Source organism: Trichosurus vulpecula, chromosome 7, assembly GCF_011100635.1.
Source record: "Trichosurus vulpecula isolate mTriVul1 chromosome 7, mTriVul1.pri, whole genome shotgun sequence".
Taxonomy (NCBI): Eukaryota; Metazoa; Chordata; class Mammalia; order Diprotodontia; family Phalangeridae; genus Trichosurus; species Trichosurus vulpecula.
The window spans coordinates 29,378,481-29,401,701 of record NC_050579.1 but is presented as its reverse complement, the minus strand read 5'-3'; the positions used below and the strand labels follow the sequence as shown (position 1 = coordinate 29,401,701).

At 45.5% G+C, this 23,221-nt stretch overlaps 2 protein-coding genes across 2 annotated transcripts in view; one reads left to right on the top strand and one right to left on the bottom strand.

The window, feature by feature from the left end:
• The window catches only part of CENPV (centromere protein V), a 54,707-nt gene extending 53,289 nt beyond the window's left edge, over positions 1-1,418 (bottom strand). The window contains exons 1-3 of the mRNA XM_036768138.1: positions 1,344-1,418; positions 866-1,159; positions 258-375 (exon numbers count right to left, since the gene is read on the bottom strand). Coding sequence (XP_036624033.1) covers positions 258-375; positions 866-1,159; positions 1,344-1,418 — 487 coding nt within the window. The remainder of the gene's footprint in view (positions 1-257; positions 376-865; positions 1,160-1,343) is intronic.
• LOC118858657 (polyubiquitin-C-like) lies at positions 954-4,539 on the top strand. Its single transcript, XM_036769244.1, is given in 6 exon segments — positions 954-1,053; positions 2,331-2,615; positions 2,617-2,807; positions 2,809-4,085; positions 4,088-4,353; positions 4,355-4,539. Coding segments are annotated over 5 exon segments (2,061 nt in total). The 5' UTR covers positions 954-1,053; positions 2,331-2,336; the 3' UTR covers positions 4,403-4,539.
• Positions 4,540-23,221: the final 18,682 nt, after the last annotated feature.

Genomic DNA, 23,221 nt, shown 5'->3' with positions numbered 1-23,221 from the left:
AGGAGACGATGAGGGCTTTTCAGGCACAGTAACGGAACCCTCGCGTAAAATGCCAAAAGCCCAGGGAAGGGGCTCCGTTTCCTCCTCTGTAACAAAGGGGGCGGGCCCAGGAGGACCTGGGCTCGGCGGGGGGTGGGGCACTAGGCCTCAGCCTGCTCCTCTCCCCTCGCAGGGAGAGCTCGGGGCGGGTGTGGGGAGGTCGTGGATCTCGTCCAAAGTCACTAAACTCATTTGGAAGTAAATTCAAACCGCGTGACCGAAGGGGGGGGCCCCCCCAGCCGACGCCCCAGGAGGGCAGGTAAACAGGTAACGCCCCACGACCTCCCCGCTCCCACCCCGGCCTCCCCCGCTGAGGCCCACAAGGCTTCGGTAACTCTAACGACGAGATTGGGAAAATGGTCACTTTTTCCAGGCTCTGAGATCCCCTCTTTTAGACCAACGCCCCCTCGCTTTCCCTTCGCCCCCCTCAGATTGGCCTGTGTTCTCCCCTGTGCCTTACTCCTCTCTGAGCATGCGCACCAGGGCGCTTTCCCCCCACCCACCCCACTCCTCAGAATCACGTCAGCGCCTTCCACCAGGTTCTAGAGAGCCCCAGCAACAAGGGAGGTCTTCTGGCACCGCCCCGCCCCGCCGCGCTGACCAATCAGCGGCCTCCCTCTGAGCCCTCTCCCTCCCCCCTTTCGCCTCCTTTCCACAGCTGTGGCGAAGCTTCCAGACTTTTCTGCAAAGAGCCGGCCCCTCTGTTCCAAATCCATCCGCTCTTTGAGTTTCAAACACCATCTAAGGAGGCGAGGAGGGGCGGGAGGGACCAACGTCACTCGCCTGTCTGGCGCCTGGGCGGGTGGGGTGGGGACGGTCATCTCACCGTACTGGATTCCTGAGGGGGCGGAGGCGGAACTACTTTTGTGCGCGCACGGACACCAAGCTTGTGCGCAAGGTGACGCGCCCAACGACGCTGCATAAATAGCAGGCGGCGGGCCGTGGGCAGCGCATAATCGAACGCAAGCTTCTCCGAGTCTGTTTCCTTCGGACTTTGACGGCGGCAGCGACACGGTAAGTCTGGGGTCCGAGCGTCCTCACTAAGAGGTACTGCTGGGAGGGGTTCAATTCTCGGGCTTTGGAAGAGCCGAGTTAGTCGGGGCCGTCGGTGTTTGGGGCGCTGACGGGGCGGGTGAGGAAAGTTGGCGAACGTTGAGGCGACAAGGAGAGAAGCTTGTGCTCTCTCCTCAGGCTTAGAAGCGCTGAGTCACGGGCGGCGGGCGGGGGTCCCGGCTGCGGGCTTTGACCCTGCTCGCTCGGGTGGTAGAAGGCCTCAGACTTGGCCCCAAGTTTGCTCACGGCACAAGGAAGTTTCTTGGGCCGCCGGGCGGGGGAGGGGGAGGGGCGTGGCGAAACTCTCGTTGGGTTTGGGTCGCCATTGGGTGACTTCCGGAATCTCGCGAGACTAGCTTAGAGGATGCTGGGGCTCGGAACTTTTTTTTTTTTAAACCCGGAAGACGATCGGGAAATAGAGTAGCGCGCGTTTCTCTGCTCACTGCCAGGTCGTGGGGTCTATAAGGCTTGTGTTCGGGGAGGTTTTTTTTAATCTCTCCGGTAGCTCGGCCTCTGGAAGGGATTAAATGGGTCTGGGAAATGACTCGTCCCAAGGTTGTGGGGTCAGGAAGAGCAGTTGTTATCCCTGTAAAAGTTGCCGTTTCTACTCGGCAGCCCTCCAGATCTGTCCTCCCTATTGACGAAACTCGTTTCCCCTTTGTTCTTGGCAACTTTTTTTATTTTTGGAGGGGGGAAGGCTGGGCAATTGGGGTAAAGTGACTTTCCCAAGGTCACGCAGCTGGTATGTAAAGTATCTGAGGCCGGATTTGAACTCAGTTCCTCTTGACGCAAGGGCATGTGCTCTACTGGCTGCGCCACCTCACTGTCCCCTGTTGTAACTTTTGAGATCCAACTTTGTCACCTTGTTCAGTTTAGAGCCCATGGAGTTTATTCTGTGATGGTTAGTAGAAATCCAGGAAACTTTAATTGCTTCGAATACAAAATGAATAGGAAAAAGTTTTGGAGATTTAAAAGTAGTTGCTAGATTGTTTTGGTTTCCTCGACAGCTTGGGAAGGGGAAGAAAAAGTCCCCACCTGGTGTTAAGTGATCAACAATACTTGTTCTTTGATCTCATTTCAGTTGTTAGGAATATGAGTAGAAGAAAAAAGCTAAAACCAAAGGCAGTATGACCAGATGGGGGGAACTTGCTGGTAATAAGATCGAGGCAGGATTTGATCTGAGAAGACTATCAGTTACATTGAAGAATAGCTGTTAATGATGTTATGTTTGTTTATAGATCACAATGCAGATCTTTGTGAAGACCCTGACGGGGAAGACCATCACCCTGGAGGTAGAGCCCAGTGACACCATTGAGAATGTCAAGGCCAAGATCCAGGACAAAGAGGGCATCCCCCCTGACCAGCAGAGGCTCATCTTTGCAGGCAAGCAGCTGGAAGATGGCCGCACCCTGTCTGACTACAACATCCAGAAAGAATCCACTCTGCACCTGGTCCTGCGTCTCAGAGGTGGCATGCAGATCTTTGTCAAGACCCTGACTGGCAAGACCATCACCCTGGAGGTAGGAGCCCAGTGACACCATTGAGAATGTCAAGGCCAAGATCCAGGACAAAGAGGGCATCCCCCCTGACCAGCAGAGGCTCATCTTTGCAGGCAAGCAGCTGGAAGATGGCCGCACCCTGTCTGACTACAACATCCAGAAAGAATCCACTCTGCACCTGGTCCTGCGTCTCAGAGGTGGCATGCAGATCTTTGTGCAAGACCCTGACTGGGAAGACCATCACCCTGGAGGTGGAGCCCAGTGACACCATTGAGAATGTCAAGGCCAAGATCCAGGACAAAGAGGGCATCCCCCCTGACCAGCAGAGGCTCATCTTTGCAGGCAAGCAGCTGGAAGATGGCCGCACCCTGTCTGACTACAACATCCAGAAAGAATCCACTCTGCACCTGGTCCTGCGTCTCAGAGGTGGCATGCAGATCTTTGTCAAGACCCTGACTGGCAAGACCATCACCCTGGAGGTGGAGCCCAGTGACACCATTGAGAATGTCAAGGCCAAGATCCAGGACAAAGAGGGCATCCCCCCTGACCAGCAGAGGCTCATCTTTGCAGGCAAGCAGCTGGAGGATGGCCGCACCCTGTCTGACTACAACATCCAGAAAGAATCCACTCTGCACCTGGTCCTGCGTCTCAGAGGTGGCATGCAGATCTTTGTCAAGACCCTGACTGGCAAGACCATCACCCTGGAGGTGGAGCCCAGTGACACCATTGAGAATGTCAAGGCCAAGATCCAGGACAAAGAGGGCATCCCCCCTGACCAGCAGAGGCTCATCTTTGCAGGCAAGCAGCTGGAGGATGGCCGCACCCTGTCTGACTACAACATCCAGAAAGAATCCACTCTGCACCTGGTCCTGCGTCTCAGAGGTGGCATGCAGATCTTTGTCAAGACCCTGACTGGCAAGACCATCACCCTGGAGGTAGAGCCCAGTGACACCATTGAGAATGTCAAGGCCAAGATCCAGGACAAAGAGGGCATCCCCCCTGACCAGCAGAGGCTCATCTTTGCAGGCAAGCAGCTGGAAGATGGCCGCACCCTGTCTGACTACAACATCCAGAAAGAATCCACTCTGCACCTGGTCCTGCGTCTCAGAGGTGGCATGCAGATCTTTGTCAAGACCCTGACTGGCAAGACCATCACCCTGGAGGTGGAGCCCAGTGACACCATTGAGAATGTCAAGGCCAAGATCCAGGACAAAGAGGGCATCCCCCCTGACCAGCAGAGGCTCATCTTTGCAGGCAAGCAGCTGGAAGATGGCCGCACCCTGTCTGACTACAACATCCAGAAAGAATCCACTCTGCACCTGGTCCTGCGTCTCAGAGGTGGCATGCAGATCTTTGTCAAGACCCTGACTGGCAAGACCATCACCCTGGAGGTGGAGCCCAGTGACACCATTGAGAATGTCAAGGCCAAGATCCAGGACAAAGAGGGCATCCCCCCTGACCAGCAGAGGCTCATCTTTGCAGGCAAGCAGCTGGAGATGGCCGCACCCTGTCTGACTACAACATCCAGAAAGAATCCACTCTGCACCTGGTCCTGCGTCTCAGAGGTGGCATGCAGATCTTTGTGAAGACCCTGACAGGCAAGACCATCACCCTGGAGGTGGAGCCCAGTGACACCATTGAGAATGTCAAAGCCAAGATCCAGGACAAAGAGGGCATCCCCCCTGACCAGCAGAGGCTCATCTTTGCAGGCAAGCAGCTGGAGGATGGCCGCACCCTGTCTGACTACAACATCCAGAAAGAATCCACTCTCCACCTGGTCCTGCGTCTTAGGGGTGGCTGTTAATTGTTGACTTTATTATGCAAGCATAAATTGCCAATACTAGCATCGTTTTGCACTTATTAAAGTCTTTGAAGTCTTAAGTTTTGAGATGACCAGGTTCAGTAACAGCTGAGCCAAATGCTAATAAAGGTTTTTGTTGCACACTGATTTTGACTGTTTTGGTCATGTTCATTTTTACAGATTCAGATGGGTTTGCTGTGTCAAGGTGGAATAAATGTACTTTATGGTTCAAAGCTGGGATTTGTAATCCAGCAATTTATAAAAGCTTAACTTGAAATGTTTAAAACCACAGAAGCAGTTTCCATGTGTGTATTGAGGTTTAAAATTCCCATAAAATTACATACCCTTAGCATAACAGTAAGCTAGCATAATTTATATAGCACTTTTAAGAGTTGCAATCACTTGATCCTCAACAACCTTGGGAGGGGACGTGTGATTATTCCTACTTTACAAATGAGGCACCTGAGTTGGACAAGGGTCACAGCTACTGTGGGAGACTGGGTTTGAACCGCCAAGGTTTTCTAGACTTTGCCAAATATAAATATGCTTTGCTCTTTTCCTAATACTTTACACAAAATAACCCTTAGGTAACTGAATTAAGGTCAAATGGTGTCTGGGGTCTGGAATATCGGGAGCTAGAAAGGAAGCCAGTTACCCCATATATATGCATAAATCTTGCTGTGGCAAGCCACTTATTTAAATATCTCAGATTCCTGACTAACGTCGCCAGCATTTGCTGCCACTGCACATGCCTAGTTCTGCTTGGTTGCTGGGGCCCCAGAATTGGCTGAAGGAAGTTGAATTTCAATCAGTCTATGAATTGCCAGGTCCTGTGCCCTTAAATTACTTAAAAATTTACTATTTATTCTGAAGGCCACTAATGGGACTGTCTTCAGCACAGCAAAAAGTGACCTAAGAATCGAGTCCAATCCTCCTTACAAGGTTTAGTAACCTGGCCCACGGTCAAAATTAGAAAAGTCTGGGCATCAAAGGGTCCTGACTCCAGAACCTGTATTCTGCTATGTGCTGCCTCCTAGATTGTGTTTGGAGGTCTAAGTACATCCAGCTGGTATTCTTGATAAACCATGGGATACTCAAAAATGGGTTGAAGGGGGGTGGGGTCCATCTAGCAATGTAGACTGTTAAGTGATGTGTTACTGTGGGCTTGAAATTACTGCAAAACTACTAGGTGTGGTAATAGGTTGTTAGTGGAGATCGCTGGGTTTGCAGGGGAGGGAGGAGGGAAGTCCCAGAACTAGGACAGGATCCCTCTGCAGTTAGGAATTTCTCAATCCTTAAAAAGACACCAAATTCAGTTTCATGAATACGTCTTCCCTGTGTCAGATTCTTTTTAGGGAGTGTTTTGAGCAGCTGGCATGCCCTCATGGGGGCTGGGTTTTGTATTTTCTATGATGTAGAAACATGATTGACTTCAAGTCTCATTGAAGTTTATCTCCAGTACTACTGGCCAAGTAGGGGCTTAAGTGAAAACGTTTGAGAATAGGCTCTTAGGAGATCTGTGCTATCAGTCTAGTTTTAGGTCTATGTTCACACCCGCAGTATTGTGTGATCTTTCAATTAGACTTTGGTATCAAACATTTTTTTAAAAGAAATCTTACTCTTTTAGTAGCTTTTTTCAACATTAAATTTCTTAGGTGGGTGATTTCCTTTACTACTTTTGTCAGCTTCTGGTACAGTGGAAAAACATTAGTTTTCAAGTCCAAACCTGTGTTCAGATCTTAAGTTTTGCTGCTTTGGCTTAAACCACTCCCTTTCGTTTAGGCCAGTTTCCTCACTTTAAACTTGAGGTAATTGGGAGTCCCAAGCAGCCCAAAAACTGACCAGTTTTTCTCTTGAGTACCTTTCTCCCTGTTAAAAGGTAGCATGGTGGTGTAGAGAGCTGACTTGGGGCCAGAAGATCCAGGTTAAATCATGGCCGACTAAGATTCAGAAAAAGAAGGTGGTGTCCAATACCGGAAGAAATTTTCTATGCTGGGGAGTTCCTTGTGCCTTGGAAATTTTAACCAGGGAAGGGGCATTAACCTGAATACAGAGACTTGAGGATAATTATTCTCAATTTTCTGGCAGTTGAAGATTTTTTGGACTAATTCATAATAATACTTCAGAAGTGATTAAAACTATCCATTGTAAATTGGGCTTTGGTGACTTAAAATCTTAAATCAAGGTGCTTTAGAGCTCACCCAGTCTAACCCCTTCCTTTTCCAGATGACAAAGTTGAAGGCCAGGGGACTTGTGGCTTGTCTAAGGTCCCTTAGAGTTGGGGTGTGGGGCCAGGTGTTCAGACTTCCTATTAAAGTCCTTTCCACAATGTCACCTTTCTTTTCTCTTCAGGCTACCATAGATACTCTTTCCACTAGACTTCATCTGGCTTACGTTTTATACACAAAAGTGTCCAGATTTTTTTCAAGGTCTAAAGCTTGAAATAAAGTATTGCATTAGTGATTTTCACTAACAATTGAAGGTAATTGAACTTGCAAAAAAAAAATTTTGGCACTAAGGGAGGTAAGATTGAAAACATTTCAATCTAGTTGAGGCCATTGTGGTGCATTAGTATTAGTGAGTGGCCTCTGCAGAATCCATCATGAGTCAGTAGCCCCTTAGGTTTCACTTCAGATGTTCAGTTGTCTCAGATGAGTCACCTAAATTCAAAACCCCAGTCTAAAGCCAATGGTGGCATGTAATTGAAGTAAAGATCTCACAGCTCTGGGTCCTGACTTGCAGGACATTGAGGTGAGTTATCAAGTTTCTGTGTAACATGGAGACCCTATGAACTAGTGCTCTCTTTACTGAATAGTGGAGATCCCTGTATATTTTGGGTGCTTCTTTTGTAGGTGTAATTCTGTCACAACAGCATTTTGTGACTATTATCATAAATTGGGATTTTAAAAAAACACCATTAGGTCCTAGGATAGAAGGAACTGATTTTCCTTGCTAAGAACTAAGTAGTTCCTTAATACATGTAAAATAAAATTTAAATGAAAACATTTTGCAAAATACAATGTAGGCTAGGTTACACTACCCACCGAGGTATGGGATAAAAAATGTAAATGACAGAACTGTCATTTCTCCTCCCCCTCCCCCCCAAGCCTACCACCTACTTTTCAAAGCATAGGTGGTGTAGAACTGAGCCTTGAAGGAAGAGGGGTGTGTGTGTGTGTGTGTGTGTGTGTGTGTGTGTGTGTGTGTGTGTGTGTGTGTGTGTGTGTGTGAGAGAGAGAGAGAGAGAGACAGAAAATCACTAATGCCCCACAACTATTGCAACAAATCACAATCTCTAGGTATCTAATCTTAGACATAGGTTAGGTTGTGAACCACTGAGGCTCAGCTAGATGAAAATGGTTGTGATTTTCCTCTTAATAGAATTTAGAACAGTCTTCTGATATTTCCTAAAGTACTATCCAAGGGATTCTGGTCTAAGTTGGTGTCATGAGGTACACTGGGGTAGCAAAATTCAAGGGTCAGTCCAAAGATAGGAGCAGAAGTTACGTGGTAGTTTTTGAAGAGGGTAGAAACTTGGTGGGGGTGCGGGGGAAGAAGCATGGAGTTACTTAGGGAAGAGGGGAAAAATACCATTAACTGAATCATGAAGGGATGAAGGAAAATATGAAAAAAAGAATCTGGCATGGCCATTAGTCAGCAACCTGGCTGTAAGAAATGAAGGAATCCATTGGGTGGCAGTATGGTCCCACCAAAAATTAACCAAGCCTCTCTGTTATAGCACAGAGAGGCCTCAGGGCTCCTCATTTGTCCCATTCCCAACACGTTTTACACCCCACTCCTCTTACAGGCCTCAAATCCAGGTCCTCTGACTTTGGAAAGGGCCCTGAGTTCCCTGTAATCAGTCCACCAATCAACATGGACCTGGCACCAGGCTGAGACCTGTGGATGCAAACACCAAAGGAACTGTCCCTCCTTATAAGGAGTATACACATTCTTTCCAGAGAAAATGTGCACATATTAAATAAATCTAGCTAGAACAAATACAGTGTCTGGAGCACCAGGTCTGGAGTCAGGAAGATCCGAGTTCAAATCTCCTCAGGGACTAGCTGTGTGAGCCTGGGCAAGTCACAATCTTTCTCAACCGTTTACTCAACTACAAAGCAGAAGTGATAATAATATATAACTTACAGGGATGTTGTGAAGATCAAGTGAAATTTTATATATATTATACACACACACACACATATATATATATATAAAGACATATCTATAACATCTGATTCATACATAACATGCTATGTGTAACACTATATACACATGTACATATAAGTGGTTATGTACATACACATATATAATCTTGCATATCTTTAAATGCTGAAGGTGCTGATTCTCATTTCCCCCTCTCCCATCCCTAACCCCCAAGGAAGCCCATTTCTGGAAACTACCCTCCAGCACCATCCTTCTCTAACATCCATCAGGACTAGGAGCCAATTGAAAGCTTATTTCTACTTGATAACATGTGGACATCACACTATCCTTATTCCCACGATGCCTTTTGAATACTAAACCTAAGAACCTTTGCCATCTGTCAGTTATTCTTGTATTTTCTGGGCTGTTGTAGGCATTGTGAGACCGTATGGACGAATGAGACAGGATTCCTGCTCTCGAGGACCTTCCTGAGGGGTTAGCACAGGCACAAATAGTTATAATATAAACTAGAGAAGCATAAGACATGATGCAGGTTTCCCCTACCCCCCTTGTCATGTAACAGCTGTTGTGCATAATTAATCATAGGATCTTAGATGAGCTGGTGGTTCATCAAGTCAATAAGCATTTATTAAGTGCTTACTGTGTGTTAGGCACTGTGCTAACCCCTAGGGATACAAAGAAGGGTGAAAACAGCCCCTGACCTCTAGGAGCCCCTAATCTAGTGGACCTTCAGAGGCTGTCTTGCCTACCTCCCTCTTTTTCAGAGGTTCGGATAGGTTACGTGACTTGCTGAAGCTGGGAGTGTGACTGTCTTCTAACTTCAAATCCACCACTCTCTTTTTCTGTACTTTGCTGACCACTGCCCCAGTAAACATTTGAGTGGTCTGGGAGTCAGGAGACGTAGGCTTCAGTTGGAGCTTTGTCACTACCCAGCTATGTGACCAACACATTACTTTGCCTTTCTAGGCCTCAAAAACAGGGTTGGAATAAATTAACTGAATTTATTAATCTAAGGGAAGGGACCTGAGAGGCCATCAAGTCACCTCCTTCATTTTACAGATGAGGAAACTGAGGCCCCTAGGGGTAAAGTGAATTGCCCGAGCTTGTACAGGTAGTAAGTAGCAGAGCCAATGAATTTGATTCCAGGTCCTCTGAATGCAAACCCAGCATGGTTTCCACTACGCCATGTTACCTCTCAAGATGATCTTTAAGAACCGGCAAAAAACAAACCAAAACCAAAACAAAACAAAACCCAATCCAAAACATCCTATGGCCAACGGGTCAATGAGCTTCCCCAACTTTAGTGAGGCTGGGCCTTGTGTGATGGGTTGTCTGCCTGTTGTTGAACCATGCTCAAAGCTTTTCCATCTTGGAAAGCCCCATCAGAACTCGGGCCCCATCAGAACTCGGGGTCCCTCCATACTGCCATGATGAATCTTCTGGGTAGGATACGAGAGGAAGGATTTGATTATAATAATAATATTCTGACATATACTGGCCGTGTGACTCTGAACAAGTCACCTAGCCTCTCACTGCCTTAGGCAATTGCAGAAAAATTGGCCATCGTTGACAGAAGTGTTTTCCTTTCATTGGGAGTTCTCTTTATCAACGAAACTGAGGGGCTCCCAAACCCCCAAGCTCCAAGTCCCTACAAAGGAAGTAACTTCACATTTATATTATTATTACATAACTATAATTTAAATTTAATGAATTAATAAAATTAATTAATTAACATTTAAATATAATTATTACATAATAATAACTAATAGGAATAGAAGACTTTAAGGTATGCAAAGCACTTTATACATCTATTATCTCACTGATCCTCACAATAACACTGTGAGGTGGGTACTACGGTTATCCCCATTTTACAGATAAGGAGACTCCTTGCCCATGATCACACACTAAAAAGTGTCTGAGACGAGATTTTAAACTCAGGTCTTCCCGGGTCCACGTCTAGCTCTCCATCCATCACGCCACTTAGCAGCCATGGTTTAGTAAGAATAGCTGACCATGCTATAGGGCTTTTGACATCTGTAAATCATTCTCTGTGCGTTATTTATCGGAGATCATTTGGTGTTCACAACTCTCTGAAGTAGGTGCTACTAGTATGCCCATTTTACAGGTGAGGAAACTGAGGCAGCCAGAGGTTAAACCACCTGTCCAAGGTCACACAGCTAGTAAGTGTCCAAGGCAGAATTCATGCTTGGGTCTTCCAGGTCCAGCACTCTATCTGCTATGCCCCCTCGCTGCCCCACTCTGGTGCATTCAAGTTTACAAAGATCTCAGGGAACGGGAGGAGAGAAGCCCCTGGATAGGGGAGGCCCTTCTTCTTAAAAGTTAGAGGTAGGGGGCTATTGACGAATGAAGGCTATCGAAGAGGGGATGAAGGCCCAAGACCCTGTGCTCATGGCATTAGAGCTAGAAGGACCTGGGCTGATACACACTGGTCAAATACCATGAGGAAACTGAAACCAAAGGGGTTCCGTGGTTAGCCTGAGGGAAGAGGACAGGGATTGTTAGAGGAAGGATTTGAACCCAGGTCTATTGACTCCACAGCCCTTTCTTTTCCCGCTGCCTCCCTGCAAAACCAGGAGGACCAGTCAATATAACTAAAATGACAACACTGCCTAAATTAATTTACTAATTCGATGCCATGCCAATGAAACTACTAAGATTACTTTACAGAATTAGACAAAGCAATCCAATTTGTATGGAGACAAAAAAGGGTCAAGAATCTCAAGAGAAATACTGAAAAGAAGTGTGAACCTAGAGTGGGCTCAGCAGGGCCAGATCTCAAACAATCCTATGGAAGCAGTCAGTCATTCTTGACACAGTTTGGTACTGGTTCAAAAACAGAGATGTCTCGGTGGAACAGAGATTAACACACAGCATCTAGTGACCTAATGTTTAATAAACACAGCTACTGGAATAAGGATTTACTATTTGATTAAAAAGGCTGGGAAGACTGGACAGCAGCATGGAAGATACTAGATTTAGACCGACACCTTATACCTTGTACCAAAATAAACTCCCAATGAGTTTGTGACCTGAATAGAAATGGTCACATCATAAGCAAATTAGAGAAATGTGGAAAAAATTTCCTATCTCGTCTATGGAGTGAAGAAAAGTCCATAACCAGACAAAGGATAAAGAGAATCATAGAAGATGAAATGGTTGATTCTGATTCCATAAAATCAAAAGGTTTTTGCACAAACAAATCTGATAAAGCTAAGAAGAAAAGAGAAACAATTAACAGGGGGCAAGATCTTTGCAGTAAATTTCTCTGATAAAGGTCTCGTTTCCAAGACCTATAAGGATTGAATTCAGATTTGTAAGAATCAGAACCACTAGACAATTGGTAAATGGTCTAAGATTATGACCAGGCAGATCTCAAAGGAAGAAACCCAGGTTATCAATAGATATATGAAAGAAATGCTTCAAATCACTACCAATGAAAGAAATGTAAATTACAGTAGCTCTGAGAGTGCATCTCATACCCATCAGATGGCAAAGATGACAAAGAAAAGGAAAGTGGAGGGGCTGTGGGAAAACCATTGTTGGACCTGTGAATGGGCATAACCACTTCAGAAAGCAATGAGGAATTATACCCAAAACAGTTACTAACCAATGTAGGCCCTTTGACCCAGCTATATTGCTTCTAGGTCTATACTTGCAAGAGACCAAAGAAATAGGAAAGGTACTGTATATACAAAGGTATTTACAGTAGCTCTTCTTGTGGTGAAAAGGAAAAAGAAGACTGGAAATTAAAGCGATGCCTGTCAGTTGTGGAATGGCTGAAAACATTGTAGCTTGTGAATGTGAGGGAAGGCTCTTAGGCTACAAGGAATGAGGAAAGAAATGATTTCAAAGAGAGATATGGAAGGGCACGTATGAACGGACTCAAAGTGGAGGGAGCAAAACCATTAGGACGATGTACATACCAATATGACCATTCTAGAAATGAACAATTTTAAGACTCATAAACTGATGAAGAAAAGAAAAGGGCAGAATCAGGAGAACAATGTGTACGTCAGTAACACTCTGGAAAGCTGTGAGAACCATGACCAACGTGAGGACCATCCATGATTCCGGTGGACTGAGGACAAATCCACCTCCTCACAAGAGAGGCGATGGATTTAGGGGACGTAATTTTATATTTACATATAGGTATGTATGTATGTATAGATACACACACACAGAATGAGATGTGTGCATGATAATTATATATATATATATCATATATGTGTATATAGCCTGTATATACTCTGCACCCTATATACATACATATACGTATATATTTTTATTTTATTGGGGGGCATATTGCCAATGAGGAAACTGATTTGTCTTGGTTAAGCATATTTGTTGCAAGGAATTTCTTTCTTTTTTTTTCCAGGAGGGTGGGAGGTGAGAGGAAGAATACGTATTTTTGTTAATTTTGCTAAAAGTTAATTTTTCCAAAAAATCTTTTTTCTTTGTATCTGTAGTGTCTGGTACATGATAAAAAATACAGAGGTGGGAGGGCGGTGCGTTTACGGAATGCCGCATGCACTTCCGATGAAGTCACTGTGTTCTTAGTTTTGCTTGTTTTACTTTGTGACAAGGAATTTCTCGTGGAATGGGGGCAGTCTGTAAACATTCGTAACTTTGATAAAAACTTTTTTAAAAGAGGAGGACGAAGGAAGACACAGCCCCTAGGTGCCTCACGCGCGCGGTGGGAGCCCCCATGGTGGAGATGCTGCGGGCTTCCTTCCCGGCTCTGTCTCCTCTTACCCCGACACCCCACCGCACCCCCACCCCCACCCCCAGCCTCTGCACTCTTGCTCCCCTCCCCCTGCCTTCTCTGGCTCATCTCCGCAAACCCACAAAGTGCCCAAGGCTCTGTTGGTGGAGGGCATCTTGGCTCTGCCGGGGCCCTCCACACTTGTAGCCCATTCCTTCTTGTATGACTTTGTTTGCGAACTGACCTCATGCTCTTTAAATATTTATTTTCTTTCCTTTTTAAAGTCTGCCCTGCATTTCACCTCAGACCCTCCTCTCCCCCCATATATTCTGCAGGTGGCACCGGGCCTGAAGGCGGCGGGGGTGGCCCAGAACGTGGATCCGGGCTGAGCCTTGGGAAGTCTCATATTGAATCCCACCTCCTACACTTCCCAGCTGTGTGATCCCTAGCAAGTCACCTGACCTCTCTGAGCCTCAGTTTCCTCATCTGGAAAATGGGGGTCATAGTGGCACCTACTTCCCAGGGCTGTTGGGAGGATGAGATGAGATAAAGTAGGGATTGTAAAGAACTCAGCAAACCACATAAATATCAGCTGTCCTCAGAGCCCTAGCGTGTTAACGGCAGGAGTTCTAGAGCTCATCCTTTTTCACAGAGGAAGAACTCAGGCCCAAAGAGGTGGGATCACTTGCCTAAAGATACACAGTAAGCTGGGGCCAAGCCTGGGCTGGGACTTGGGTCTGCTTCCTCATGGTCCTTGCTATTTGGTTGTTTTTCAGTCGTGTCTGACTCTTTGTGACATCATTTGGGTTTTCTTGACAGAGATGCTGGAGTGGTTTGCCATTTCCTTCTCCAGCTCATTTTACAAATGAGGAAACTGAGGCAAACAGGGTTGAGTGACCTGCCCAGGGTCACACAGCTAGGAAGTATCTAAGGCCGGCTTTGAACTCGGGTATTCCTGACTCCAGGCCCAGCTCTCTGTGCACTGCGCCGTCATCAAAAGGTCATAGATTTAGACCTGGAAGGGATTTCAGAGGCCATAAAGTTCAACTTCCTCATTTTACAGATAAGGAAACTGAGTCACCAAGGGTAAGTGACTTGCCATAGCTAGTAAGTGCATGAGGTAGGATTTGAACCCAGGTTTTCCCAGTTGCAAGTCCAACACTCTAGTCACTGATGCGAGACCTCCTTGTCCCAATTCTCTTTTTACTAAAGGGTAGAGAAAGGGAGAAGAAGAGTAAATGTCCTATTCTTCCCTCCCTCCAGGGAGGCCTCATCTCGCTTCCCACTCAATAGAACAGCACAGATTCACCACCCCCCTTATCCCATATACCAGCCAGGATGCCCAAGGGGTCCCCTCCCCCTCCCCCGCCCCCAGTCCTCACCATCCTCAGAGCAGCTCAGTCTCCAAAAGGAATCCAAGAGGGGGGAGGGGGAAGAAGATGCCGATGGAAGTAGCAACTAGAAGGAGCAGAGGGAGAGGAGCTTGATAGACAAGGAAGGCTCCGACTTATCTTTTCATCCTGTTACATGCACATCCCTCCCCTTTCTGCACTCAGCATTCCAGGCAAGTTGGTTACTTACTGTTGCCTGTACAGAATGTTCCATCTCCCCGCTGCCTGGAATTCACTCCCGGCATCCCCTCTGCCTATGCAATCCCTAACCTCCTTCGATGCCCCACTCCAAGGGCATCTCCTGCAAAAAGTCTCTCCTAATTTCCTGAGTTATTAGAATGTTTATTTATCTTTTAAATGTTTTGTCCTTTTATCCTCAGTGTCTAGTACGGTGCCTGGGACCTTGGTGTTGTTCAGCCGTGTCCAGCTCTGTGGACCATAGCATGCCAATTAGGTCCATGGGATTTTCTTGGCAGAACTACTGGAGTGGCTTGCCATTTCCTTCTCCAGCTCATTTGACAGATGAGGAAACTGAGGCAAACAGGGCGAAGGGACTTGCCCAGGGTCACACAGCTAGTAAATGTCTGTGGCTGGATTTGAACTCTTTCTGACTGTAGGCCCAGTGCTGTGTCCACTGAGGCACCTAGCTGCCTCTGGGACATTGTAGATACTCAATAAATGCTTGTTGATGAATTGACTGATTGGTCGAAGTTCTTTTCCTTCCCAGTAGATATAAGCTCCTTGGAGTCAGGGACCATTTCAGTGTTTGTCTTTGTATCTATAGTGTCTAGTACATGATAAATACTGAATAAATGCTGGTTGAATGAAATTGAATGAAGGAGATGGAAAGAAGGAAGAAAAAGAGGAAAGAAAGATGGGAGGGAAGGAGGATGGAAAAAGAAAGAGAAAGAAGAAAGGAAGGAAGAAAGGGAGGAAGGAAAGACAGGAAGGAAGGCATATGAAAAGAAGAAAGAGAAGGAAGTAATAAAGGAAGAGAGAAAGCAAAGGAAGAAAAGGAAGGGAGGAAAGGAGGAAGGAAAGATTAGAGGGAGGGAGTATGGAAAAAAGAAAGAAAGAGAAGGAAAAAAGAAAAAGAAGGAAGCAAAGGAAGTAAGAAAGGGAAGAAGGGAAGAAGAAAGAAGGAAGGAAAAAGGAAAAATGGGAGGGAAGGAGTATGGAAAAAAGAAAGAAAGAAGGAAAGGAAGGAAGAAAGAGAAGGAAGGAGAGGTAGGAGGAAAAGGGGAAAGGAGGGAAGGAAGAAGAAAAGGAGAGAGAGGGACAAGGAGAATAGAGAAAGGAGGGAGAAAATAGACTAAGACTATTTTTCAAATTTTTGATTATATCTGCTTTGTGTTTCTTTCCTTAAGCACAGGTGACTGAACAGTGACCCTGAGAAGTGGCTGTTTCCAGCCTCTATCTCTCGTCCTAAGTTGGAGAGGCCCAGAGTTCTTGAGTTGTGTGTTGGTTGCCCAGTGGGAGGTGATCCTGACTATGGCCTCCTCATCTGAGATGGCAGCCACTCGAAGGATGAACCAGGCCCAGCCTGGTCAGAAGGCCTGCTCCTTGCTCGAATTGCTACTTGGGGCAGACTGAGGTGAATGTGAAATCCGTTCAGCCATCCCACAAGTCTCCCTAGAGTCCCTCCTACCTCCTGGGGCTTTATAATAGGAATGATGGATTTTTATTTAATGTTTTAAGTGTTTGTTAATGTGGATTTATCAATCTTTTGCATTTTAAGCACTGCTTTTGTGGTGAAGGAAATGAAGTTACTATATACCTGACATCTACTGCTTTACACAGGGAGCGCCTTTCTAGGAGAGGAGCCTGTTAATCCTGTTTAAGGGAGACCCTTTATGTTGGTGTACAGGGCCAGGCACTGGATTTGGAGTCAGGGAGATCTGAGTTCAAATCCTATCTTAGATAGTTACTAGTGGTGTCACCCATGGCAAGTCACTTAAGCAGTCTGTGCCACATCTGTAAAATGAATGGTCTCTTAGGTCTCTTTCAGGTCTCAACTGATGACCCCATGATCCCAAGGACTACAGGTTGGGGGCACAAAGAGCCAGAAAGTATAGAGGTCAGGTTCTCCCAGTATTGACCCTGGGTTCGCTTGAGACCAGTGCTGGGGCCCTTTGTGGGAGGGAGGGGCCCTCTCTGGGCTGTGAGCAATAGGTCAGAAATCCTCGTGACTCTACTTTCTCCTCAGCCACCAACCTCTATCCCTCCTCCCTTGCAGAAACAAGTCTTAGGAAAAGCTGTCTACACCCACTGACTCCACTTCCTCTTTTCTTATGCCTCAGCATCTGCATTCTGCCTCCTGGCCTCATCAGGCACCTGAAACTGCTCCTTTGCATTAACCAATGATCTCTTAGCTGCCAAGGCCAGTAGCCTTTTCTGAGTCTTCAGCCTTCTTGACCTCTCTGCTGCATTCAATTCTGCTGCTGAGCTTCTCTTCCTGGGTAATATAGTCTATCTGTCTCCCTCTTCCTCTCCTCTCCTCTCCTCTCCTCTCCTCTCCTCTCCTCTCCTCTCCTCTCCTCTCCTCTCCTCTCCTCTCCTCTCCTCCTCTCCTCTCCTCTCCTCTCCTCTCCTCTCCTCTCCCTCTCCTTCTCCTTCTCCCTCTTCCTCTTCCTCTTCCTCTCCTCCCTCCCTTTCTCTCTCTCTCTCCTCATTAGCTCTTATAGATTTAGTTATCACCTCTATGCAGATGATTCATGGATATAGATATACCTCCCTAGTCTCTCTCCTGAATTCTCTCCCCTCTTCCTCCTTCTCTATCTCTGTCTCTCTGTCTCTGTTTGTCTGTCTGTCTGTCTCTCCTCATTAGTTCTCAGATTTGTCACCTTGATGCAGATGATTCATGGATGTAGATACACCTCCCTAGTCTCTCTCCTGAATTCTCTCCAGTACTGTATCACCCACCACATCTCACAACTAGATATCCCATAGATATCTAAAACTTGGCCTGTCTAGAACACAGCCTATTATCTCCAAGCAGCCGGGTGGCTCCATGGTTAGGGGACTGGGTCTGAAGTCAGGAAGCCCTGAGTTCCAATCCTGCCTCAGACACTTACTAGCTGTGTGACCTTGTGCAAGTCATTTAACCTTTGCTTGCCTCAGTTTCCTCTGCTATAAATCATGGATAATAATAGCACCCACTTCCTAGGGTTGTGAGGATCGAATGAGATAATATTTGTAAAGTGCTTTGTATATCTGAAAGCCCTGGATAGATTATTATTATCATTTGTCTCCAGAAAGCCCCCTTTCTGACCTTCCATACTTCCAGGAGCCCAAGTCCCATTTATTGACCCATCCCCCCCTCACCCGACGTGTCCAAACAGCTGCCCAGGCTCGTACATTTTCCCACCATATCTCCTGCTTACGCGCCCTTCTGTCTTCTCCCACAGCCATTACTCACGTCCAGGCTCTCCTCCCCTGTAGCCTGGATGGTTGCACTGCTTCCTTTCCCTCCACCACCACCTTATTTCACACCCTTATCCACTCTCACTCCCTGCCATTCTCCACACTGCTGCTAACATCTCTCTCCTCCACAGTCCATCTCAAGCACCTGCCTGAGAGATATTCATAAAATGCAGGTCTGGCAATGGAATGGCCCCGCTCACTACCCTCCTGTGGTTCCTTTTCCCTCTAGGATCAGAATCAAATTCCTCTCTCTGGCACCTAAGTCCTTAGGACAGCTCCAGCCTACCTTTCCAGGCTTATTATCCATTGTCCCTCTGGTTCTACTTGCTTTCCCTTTACTTCAATTCATATTCATCTTCCCATGGTTCTCTGAATTCATTGTAATCATCATTTCTTACAGTGGGATAATGTTTCATGACATTCATACGCTGTGACTTCTTAGCCACTCCCAGATTGGCAGGTAGGGCAGTTAGGTGGTGCCATAGTGCATAGAGTGCTGGACTTAAAATCAGGAAGACTCATATCCCAGAGTTCAAATCCTGCCTCAGATACCTACTTAGATGTGTAACCCTGGGCAAGTCACTTCACCCTGTTTGCCTCAGTTTCCTCATCTGTAAAATGAGCTGGAGAAGGAAATGGCAAACCACTCCAGCATCTCTGCCAAGAAAACACCAAAATGGGGTCATGACATGAAGAGTCTGAAAAAACCAAACAATTGACAGGCATTTCCTTTGCTTCCAAATCTTTGCTACCACACAAAGTGTTCCTGTAAATATTTTGTTGTGTCACTGTCTTTCACCTCATCAGTGTATGTGCCTAGCCATGTAATCCATGCATCTCTTTTTTTTAGCATAATTCCAAATTTCAGTCCGGAATGAGCACTTCACAGGTCCACCAACAGTCCTTGGAAGCATCTAGCTTTTCACCACCCCTCCAGCACTGACTTTTCCCATCTTCTGTCATCTTTGCATCTTTGTAGGGTTTGTGGTGAAACCTCAGAGTTCCTTTTCTTAAAAAAAATTTTCATTTCTCTTATCATTAGTGATATGAAGCAATTTTTCAAATTGTTTTTTGTAGTTCATACTTCTTTTGAGAATTGTCTGCTCATATCCATTATAGAATGACTCTGGGTCTTATACATTTTGTTTTAATCCCATTTAAATCTTCATTATCAGGCCTTTATTAAAGATATTTATTGCAAATATTTTTCTCAGTAGCATTTCATATTAAGAAAACATAAATGTGGTGAAAAATCAATAGAAGGAAAAAGACAAGCAACATTGTCATGGTTTGTGGTTGTTGTTCTTCAGTCATTTAGTCACATCCAACTCTTCATGACCCCATGGACCACAGCACACCAGGCCCTTCTGTCCTCTACTGTCTCCCAAAGTCTGTCCAAGCTCATGTTCTTTGCTTCCATGACGCTATCTAGTCTTCTCATTCTCTGCCATCCCATTTTCCTTTTGCCTTCAATCTTTCCCAACATCAGGGTCTTTTCCAATGAATTTCCTTTTCTCATTATGTAGCCAAAGTATTTAAGCTTCAGTTTCAATATTTGACCTTCCAGTGTATAGCCTGAATTAATTTACTTAAATATTGACTGATTTGATCTCCTTGCTGTCCAAGGGACTCTCAAAAGTCTTCTCCAACACCACAATTTTCAATAACAAAACACCCAGTCAGAAGAAACTAACGGGGGGGGGGGGCCTGTGTCGAGCCAAGATGGTGGCTGGAAAGCAGGGACTTGCTTAAGCTCCCCTCCCAGGTCCCTCCAAACAACTACAAAAATGGCTCTGAACAAATTCTAGAGCTGCAGAACCCACGAAACAGCAGAGGGAAGCAGGGCTCCAGCCCAAGACAGCCTGGATGGTCGCTGGGAAGGGTCTATCACACAAAACTGGGAGTGGAGCGGAGCAGAGCCCAGCGTGGGCCACGCCAGGACCAACCAGACCGGGAGCCAGCTGGAACAGGCCATAGCGACCTGAATCAGTGAGCTGTGGCAGTTACCAGACTTCTCAACCCACAAACGCCAAAGACAACAGAGAAGGTTAACGGGAAAAGCTGCTGGGACAGAGTGAAAGGAGTTCACGGTGGGCCACTGCTCTGGGGGCAGCAGAGGTGTTGCAGCTCTGAGGCTGCTTCCAGAGCTACAGCTGCAGTTGCTTCCAGCCCCAGGCTCACCTGGTGGGAGGAATGAAGCAGCAGATTAGAGCAGGAGTGCAAAGTCTGCTTTGCCCTACCTGGATCTGGGCTGCAATCCTGGTTGGTGGTTCTTGGGGGAGAAGGAGCGCTTTTGATCAGGCATCTCACATGTACCACTTTCTTCTATTCAACACAATCGTGACTGATAATAAATATGTGCTTGAAGCTAAGTTTTATACCTCCCAGCCAGCTTCTGACTTTGTCTTCTTAATTCTCAACTTTTTAATCACTAAAATCTGAGTCCCTTTTGTTTCATACTGAGTAAATTAAAATGTCCTTTATATACTTTAAAAAAGAAAAAGAAGAAACCGATAAGGAACTTTACAAACCTAGCATCTCTAGAGGCAGTTTGTAGTACTGATGGAGGACATCAGCTCCCTGTCCATCTGATGGAGCTCAAGAGCAACTGATAGATTCTTTTATTTTGGAGGTAATCAGGGTTAAGTGACTTGCCCAGGCTCGCGCAGCTTAAAAATGTCTGAGGCTGGATTTGAACCCTTCAGGTCCTCCCAACTTTAAGGCTGGTGCTCTACACCACCTAGGTGCCCGTTGGCTAATAGACTCTAGACTTGCCTTAAAGCTGATTTCATTCTCCAAAAAGTGGAAGTAAAAACTGTGGGAGCTTTCTTCTGAATATGATTTTGACCAATAGAAAAGAACTAGCTGAAAAGTAGATGAAAATAGAAATAGAGGAACCAGGCTGTGCAGCAGATAAAGTGCGGTCCTGGAGCCAGGAAGATCTGAGTTCAAATCCTGCCTCAGACATTTAGTATCTGTGTGACTTTGGGCAGATCATTTACCTTCTGTTTCTTGGGGGGGGGGAGAGGTTTGTCCGTGAAATGGAGGTAGTAATAGCGTCTACCTCCCAGGGTCGTTGTAAGGATCAAATGCGATAATATTTGTGAAGCGCTTGACACATTTTGTTGTTGTTCAGCTGTATCCGACCCTTTGTGACTTGTGGGGTGTTCTTGGCAAAGATACCGGAGTGGTTTGCCATTTCCTTCTTCAGCTCATTTGACAGATGAGGAAACTGGGGCAAACAGGGTGAAGTGACTCGTCCAGGGTCACACAGCTAGTAAGTGTCTGAGGCCATATGTGAACTCACAAAGATGAGTCTTCCTGACTCCAGGCTCTGACTCCAGGATGAATGCTAAGGAAAGCAAAAAGGTTGTCATTGGGGGTTTTTGTTTCGTTTTATTCTTTTATTTATTTTTAACTATATGGCATATAAGAGGAAGTTCAAAAGGACAGGAATTCTGCTTGGGGTAGATGGGTCGATGATAATAAATGCATGAACTTCTCCATTCTAATTTTTCTTCTTTTTTTTCTACCAAAGACTGGAAAAGATAGAGTCAAAAAGTGGCTCACAGAAATCTGAAACTGAAGATTAACGAGAAGATGGTAAGAGGGAACTTAGATCCATAATGAGTTTGAACCATCAGGCCCAAGTAAACTATACCCAAAGGTGTTGAGAACTGACAAGTAATATTGCTGGGCTGTCTTTTAAAAAAATTTAAAAAAATATTTAATTTATTTATTTTCAGTTTTCAACATTCATCTCCATAAGTTTCAAATTTTCTCCCCCTTCCCGCCCCCTCTCTCCCCATGACAGTATGCAGTCTGATATGGCCTCTACACATACATTCCTATTAAACACATTTTCACATGAGTCATTGTTGCAACAATTCGGCTAGCAGCTGTTGAAGGGGATGAAAGACCAACACAAGCCCAACAACAAAAACGCTGCCAGCACAGGTTCTGTTGATCTGCTTTACTAAGGAAAGTAATGTTAAGAAGTTAACCATCTTACTTTATCCAACATAGATCTATAAACTCACTTAGCTCAGGAGGAAAAGCCAGCAACTTCAGAGCAAATACAAACAAGTTACAAACATACACAATGTAAACAGACCAGATCTCAATTCATAGTTGCCAAGAAACCATCAACATCTGGGTTGGCAAGCCGGGGAGCTCTTAATAATGGCTGGCCCAGAGTCATGCGCCACTCCTGTAGCTCAGAGACCCAAGCAAACAATTCTGTTTTTTTTATACACTCTTTAGACATCATCAAAAGTCATCTGAGCCACCAGAACTTAGGCGCACACTATTGGCTCTGGTCTTAGCAACTCCCTTTAAGGCCCTGGGGGCTTCCTGTCTCTTTCAAACTAGCTAACTAATTTGCTAACCGGCCTGGGGCTTTGCACCTAGTAATAAAAGGGCATGGGCCTGGGGTTTAGTACCTAGTAAGACTCAATCAAAGAGACTTAATTAATTTATCATTCTAAAACAGTAAAAAAAAAGTCCCACATTAATTACCAATACAGTCATGTTGCATAAAAGAATTATAACGAATGGGAGAAACCATGAGAAAGACAACAAAATAAAACAAAAGAGAGAAGTGTCTGCTTCACTCTGAATTCCAACTCCATAGCTCTTTTTCTGGATATGGATGGCATTTTCTATCATGAGTCTTTCGGAAAAGTTTTAGGTCCTTGAATTGCTGAGAAGAGTAAGTGTATCAAAATCAGTCCTCACACAGTGCGGCTGTTACCGTGTACAATGTTCTCTTGGTTCTGCTCACTTCACTCAGCATCAATTCATATATGTCTTTCCAGGTTTTCCTGAAGTCTGCCTGCTCATCATTTCTTGTAGCACAACAGTATTCCATTAAATTCATGCACCACAACTTGTTCAACCATTCCCCAATTGATGGGCATCCCCTTGATTTCCTGGGCTGTCTTTTTAAATTAAATTTTATTTTTTCAATTAACCAAAATATGTCATTTTCTCTCCCCCCTCCACCACAATCGGAAAAAAAAGCAATAAGGAAAACCAAAGCATTTTATAACAAATAGGTATAATAAAGCACAAGAAATTTCCATGTTGGCCACCCCCCCATATATACATATATATGTCTATA